Genomic DNA, 6,000 nt, shown 5'->3' on the forward strand with positions numbered 1-6,000 from the left:
CAGTAAATTTGGTCAAGCAGTTTTGCAAAATCTGGTCTCATTGTAGTCCACTCTCCATAGTGAGAAGCTAGATTGCTTAAAAAGTAAGCACACTACTGCAATCCTCAGCTTGGGATTCCCTATATGTAATGGCTATTCAGCCTGCTTATTGATGGAAAAAGCAAGTTTGCTTACCATAAACGGTATTTTCCATAGACAGCAAGATGAATTAGTCATGGAATACCCACCTGCCTCCCTGGAGAGTTGACTACAAAGCTAGAGTTGCTCTGGTATAGATTGAGAAGACTCATAAGGCAACTCTCAGACATGCTCAGTAGAGCTCAGAGCTCTACTAGCTTGAAGAGAAGAGTCCAATGCCACCCATATGTAATGGTTAATTCACCCTGCTATCTATAGAAAACATTGCTTATTGCTTTATCCTTGCCATTGAGAAAGGACTGGGATATATAGTGGCTCGAGGCCCAAAGTGTAGTGTGTTAGAAATGGTTAGGTTTATGTTCCAGCTCTTACATATAACATATGGCTATCCACCTTTTTTTCTAGATTTAATTTGCAGAGTAATCCTCAGTGTTGGAGGGGTTGGATTTAGGGTTCACAAAGCCACATGTGGACTTTTGTTGGCAGTGCTTTTTTGGACTGAGGTATTTCTTACCATTATGGATATTCTGGAGTTCACAATTGATCTGGCTCTGAATTTGGGATTGGCGGGGTACTAGGGAGTTAGATGTCTTGAGGGAACCAAAGGAGTTGATTCCCAGATGCTGGTGGCAGTCAGATTTACTGGTCTTTGTAAAAATGTGTCCTACTACTACCCAATGGTGTGCTCAGTTGTGAGGTAGCTCACATTAATGTGAACAGATACAGTCAGGTCTGGGTACTGTTCTGGCACTGCTTCTCTTTGCAGAGATTGCATGTGCAATGAAAGACAGGCCAGTTGTTTTAAATGTAGTTTATTAAATGCTGCAATAACTGAGATGTGGGGTTTTTTTTTTCCCTTATCTAGTCCTCTGAGTGTTGGTTTGCTATTGACAAGATTTATATTACATATTATAGTGATACAAGCCGTAAAGCCCGTTAAAACGGGCTACATCCCTCTGTCTCTCACCTCCCCCTCATTCTCTCTCCCCTCACTCTTCACCACCCCCCTCCCCCACTCCTCCCCACCCTCCCTCTCCTCTCACTCAGTCCCCCCTCTCCCTCACTCCCTCCCACTCAGTCCCCCCTCTCCCTCCCTCCCACTCACTCAGTCCCCCTCTCCCTCCCTCCCACTCACTCACTCAGTCCCTCCCTTCACCCACCTCCATTTCCTCCCGGCGCCGTAAGCGCGACTTCCCGCAACCCTCACCCGGCTCCATTAACTCCTCCCGCTCCTGCCGGCAGATCTCGGGGGGGGGTCACTCCCGCGCGCGCGGCAGTGACCCCCCCGAGATCTGCCGGCAGATCTGGGGAGAAGTAGCGGCACCGAGCGCGCGCGGTGCCGCTACTTCTCCTCCCGCTCCTGCCGGCAGATCTCGGGGGGGGGGGGCGCGGGAGTGACCCCCCCCCCCCGAGATCTGCCGGCAGATCTGGGGAGGAGAAGTAGCGGTGCTACTTCTCCTCCCGCTCCTGCCGGTGCCGCTACTTCTCCTCCCCAGATCTGCCGGCAGATCTCGGGGGGGGGGGGTGTCACTCCCGCGCCCCCCCCCCCCAGATCTGCCGGCAGATCTGGGGGGGGGGGTGTCACTCCCGCGCCCCCCCCCTCCCCAGATCTGCCGGCAGATCTGGGGAGGAGAAGTAGCGGTGCTACTTCTCCTCCCGCTCCTGCCGGTGCCGCTACTTCTCCTCCCCAGATCTGCCGGCAGATCTCGGGGGGGGGGGGGGGTGTCACTCCCGCGCCCCCCCCCCCTCCCCAGATCTGCCGGCAGATCTGGGGAGGAGAAGTAGCGGTGCTACTTCTCCTCCCGCTCCTGCCGGTGCCGCTACTTCTCCTCCCCAGATCTGCCGGCAGATCTCGGGGGGGGGGGGGGGGGGTGTCACTCCCGCGCCCCCCCCCCCCCCCCCCCCCCGAGATCTGCCGGCAGATCTGGGGAGGAGAAGTAGCAGCGCCGCTGCTTCTCCTCCCGCTCCTGCGGCCCCACCGCCATTTTTTTTTTCTGACCAACGTCCTTGCCCGCACATGCGCAGTAGAGCTGCGCTCTACTGCGCATTTGCGGGCCGTCGGTCACAGGCCATTTATAAGGTAGATTATGTCTCTGTTTGTATTATAAATAAAGAGGTCCATATTCAAATGCCATTTAGATGGATAATGTAATAGTTATCCATCTAAATGGCTTATCCGGATATACTGAGGACTTATCCTGCTAATTTCTATCTGGGTAACTACTTACACTAGTTACTAGTTACTCTGATATTTGGAGTTAGCTGGTTTTCTTATGTGGCCAAACTGTCCTAAAGTTAGCCGGCTACGCATAACCGGGTATATTCAGCACCATGACTGTGCTGCTGAATATACCCAGCTAGTTAGCCAGATACGGTTATCCAGCTAACTAGTTGAGCCACTCAGCGGTTGAATCTTGCTTCCAAAGAGTTTTAAAAAAACAAGGGGATTTGAGTCTTGGGCTGAGGACGTCCTCTTAGTGATCTTTTGGCTGAGATTGAAAATTGTTAAATATGAAGGAGAGGGGTGTGGAGTTAATGACCTGCCACTTGACTCCATTGGGGTCATAAGGATGTAATGACCATTGCTGCAACAAAAGGATTAAATATCTGCTAAAAAAAAACAAAAAAAAACCCAAAAAGGTTATGACCAAGACTTGGATCCAGTATAGGACAGTAGGAATTGTTTGGGAAAAAAAAAGCCTCTGAAACCGTTTTAAGTAAAGCAGAAAAATGAGTTAAGGGGTGAGCTGCTGTGTAACATTTTCATCTGGCTTCTGATTTGAATGTACATAAACAGAACAAATATGGGCCTGTGTCTTTGTGATTTGAGAGTTGTGCAGTATGGACTATATGTTAATCTGCTGCTTATGACCAGCTTAGCATTCCATTTGTTACATTGTTCTGCTCAGGGTACCTTATTCTTCTTCATAGGCAGACCCAGAAATAATATGCTACAAAGACAATTGGATGTAGAGATGGGTTATAATGTGGCATAGAGACAAATAGATGGATGGCAACTGATTATGGTGTGTTATAGAAAAGGACAGAGGGATAGACCCATGGTGGCGGGTGCCAATATGCAGAGGGATGGATCTGCAACAGAAGAGAGAATTTGGAGAGCTATATTGCTACCTGTGAATGGATTGGAGATCTTGTACAACTGAAAGGTTGTGACTGTTATTCCACTCTCTGCTTTTTCCAGTAACTCAGCTCCAGGTGACTTTAGCTTCTGTCCAGGAGCTTCTAATACAGCAACAGCAGAAGATCCAGGAGCTGTCACAGGAGCTAGCTACCTCAAAGGTACGTCTTTCAGCCATCTCAGCCCTCTCTGTAGCTAGAATGATTGGCCAGGACATAGCAGAGAGTACTTGCACCCCTGAGTGAGCCTCTAACTCTTTTAATATGTCTCTTCTCCTCCTTTCTTTCCAAACTCGAGAACAGAGCATAAAATATCATTTACAGATCCAAGATTCAGAGCTAGGATAATAGCTCTGGCTCTGTGTTTGCAAACAACTTTTAAGGGGTATTCTAATAATGTATGAAAATGTAAAACACACAAGTTTTTAATGTCAATATCTGTTGTTTTTTTCCAAACACAAGGACGTGTGTAACTCCTAAGATACAGCTAGCCTGCTTGCCTGCCTCCCACCCTACCACTTCCACCTGCTCCCAAGATGGTAGCGAGGGCATAGCCTCTGTTCTGGAAGTGGTATGTTGGGCAAACTGGTGTTTGGAGCCTGTGCATATCTCCTCTTTAGGTTTCATCCTAGACTCTGTACAGACTGTATGATAGGTCTTGGTGGCAGACTCATGTAAGAACTATCAAAGAGGACAATATACATCAGCTTTCCAAACCAAATCAGTCCTTTCATCAAATCTCACATCCTCCTGTTTGCATAATTCTTAAATTTGTCCAATTAAAGGATCTCAGACTACAGACACACCCATTGTCTCCAGGACTGAACTGCAACGTACAAATTTTGTCTTTTATTTAGGCTTCATCATCTACCAGTTGGATCATGGAATCCCAGAATATAAATGAATTGAAATCAGAGATTTATTCGCTGAAGGGTCTCCTCCTAAACAGGTACTGCATGTGTGCATTTGTTTGGTGGGGACGTGGGAACTATTACAACACTCAGAAAGCAATCAGATGTTTTGTAAATATGGCCTCAGACAGAACATTACTCTGGTCTATTTAATGCCTCTTGGTTGCTATGTGTGTGTGGGTAATCTCTGAGAACACTGTAAGATGGGATTTTGAAAGAGATGCCCCCTGCAATGTTGGCTTTCTCTCCTTCTGTTTTGGGTGTTGCCAGGCGACAGTTCCCAGCCTCACCATCTGCACCCAAGATTCCCTCCTGGCAGATCCCTGTGAAAGCTCCCACCTCTTCCAGCGCTACGCTACTCAACCACAACAGCAGCAGTGACATCTCTCCCGTCAGCAATGAATCAACCTCTTCCTCGCCTGTGAAGGAAAACCACAGCCCTGAAGGGTCAAAGATCAACTGTCATTTGCTAGGCACAGAGGGGGAGGAGGAGATGGACGTGAAAGGGCAGGTTCGGATGGAAGTACAGGGTGAGGAGGAGGAAGAGGAGGATGTCAGTCAGGTAGATGAGGAAGATTGCCTGGGCGTGCAGACAGAAGATCGTCGAGGAGGGGATGGACAGATCAATGAACAGGTGGAAAAGCTGCGGCGGCCGGAAGGTGCCAGTAATGAAAATGAGATTGATTAGGATAGCTACTGAAGTGGTGTCATCAGGAGAAAGCTGAGTGATTCCTCTATAATTTATAACACAGTGCACCCTAACACCCTCTGTAATGCAGGGGGGGGGGAGGAAAGGGTCACCTTTCTCTTCTCCCTGCTTCCCATTCCAATGTACCCTAACATCCTCTTATAATGCTAGAAAGATGAAACATCCTCTTGTATACTAGAAAGACGGAGTTACGGGAAAGGAGAACCTCTCGTCTTACTTGTAGAGGGAAGAAGGGAGAGATTCTCCTGTCTCCACCCTCTCCACCTATTGCTCTGTAACGCTGGCTGGGAGAGAGAAGATATTCTCCTCCCCCATAAGAGCACTGTGACACACTGGGTAATGTGGGGCTGGGGCCTATCCTTCCCCAGAGTACTGCAGGCTTTGGTCTGACATTTGGAAGAGTTATTTACTGTGCCAGGCTAAAGCGCTGAAGTATCCTCCCTCCCCACATGCTGACATTAGGTATGTGGGTCATCTACTCCCTATAACATCCCTACTTTTACTACATCAACTGTGTCCTTCATCATCAGCCAAACATTGTTCATTGATGCACTGATATATTACTTATCAGGATAAAATACAGTTGTACATAATTGTAATAAATGAGTTATCACTATTTACCTCCAATCTGCCTGATTCTGTGTGCTCACATAGAGCTAATTGGAAAAACTCATTAAAGAAAGATTTATCCCTAATTTATTCTCAGTAAGTGGCAGAAAACAAGAGGCCTGAAGGGAGACTGAGTGGGGCAAGGTAAGAACATGAATTCTTTTTGATATCTTGTTAGGGGAAGGAACTCAAGTCCAAGTCTTTCTTTGAGAGAAAGGGAAAGGGAGCTCAGTTGAGACTGAAGCCTGTTTGATAATTTGTAATAAATGGCAACCATCTTGTTATACAGATAGGAGATGTCTCCTGACACTGTAAAGCAAAAATAGAGAAGGAAGAGATTTTAGCACAGCATGTAGTGAAGAGGCAGCTGCAGTGATACACATAGGCTGCTGCAATTCTCTGCTATACTTGATGAAGGAAGGAAGTGGAGATAGGGAGGGCTGGTGACTTCTCCCCTACCCTCTATGTCCTGCATTCTGAGGATGAGAAGAAAGT

At 47.6% G+C, this 6,000-nt stretch overlaps 1 protein-coding gene across 2 annotated transcripts in view; it reads left to right on the plus strand.

Annotated features, from left to right (window-relative positions):
- PEX14 (peroxisomal biogenesis factor 14) overlaps window positions 1–5,512 on the plus strand; it is a 200,302-nt gene extending 194,790 nt beyond the window's left edge. For both annotated transcript variants that reach the window (XM_029579134.1, XM_029579136.1), the window contains exons 7-9: window positions 3,341–3,438; window positions 4,134–4,225; window positions 4,458–5,512. In XM_029579134.1, the coding sequence (XP_029434994.1) occupies window positions 3,341–3,438; window positions 4,134–4,225; window positions 4,458–4,875 (608 nt within the window). In that variant the 3' untranslated portion in view covers window positions 4,876–5,512. The remainder of the gene's footprint in view (window positions 1–3,340; window positions 3,439–4,133; window positions 4,226–4,457) is intronic.
- The last annotated feature ends 488 nt before the right edge of the window (window positions 5,513–6,000 follow it).

This window comes from Rhinatrema bivittatum, chromosome 15 (assembly GCF_901001135.1).
Source record: "Rhinatrema bivittatum chromosome 15, aRhiBiv1.1, whole genome shotgun sequence".
Taxonomy (NCBI): Eukaryota; Metazoa; Chordata; class Amphibia; order Gymnophiona; family Rhinatrematidae; genus Rhinatrema; species Rhinatrema bivittatum.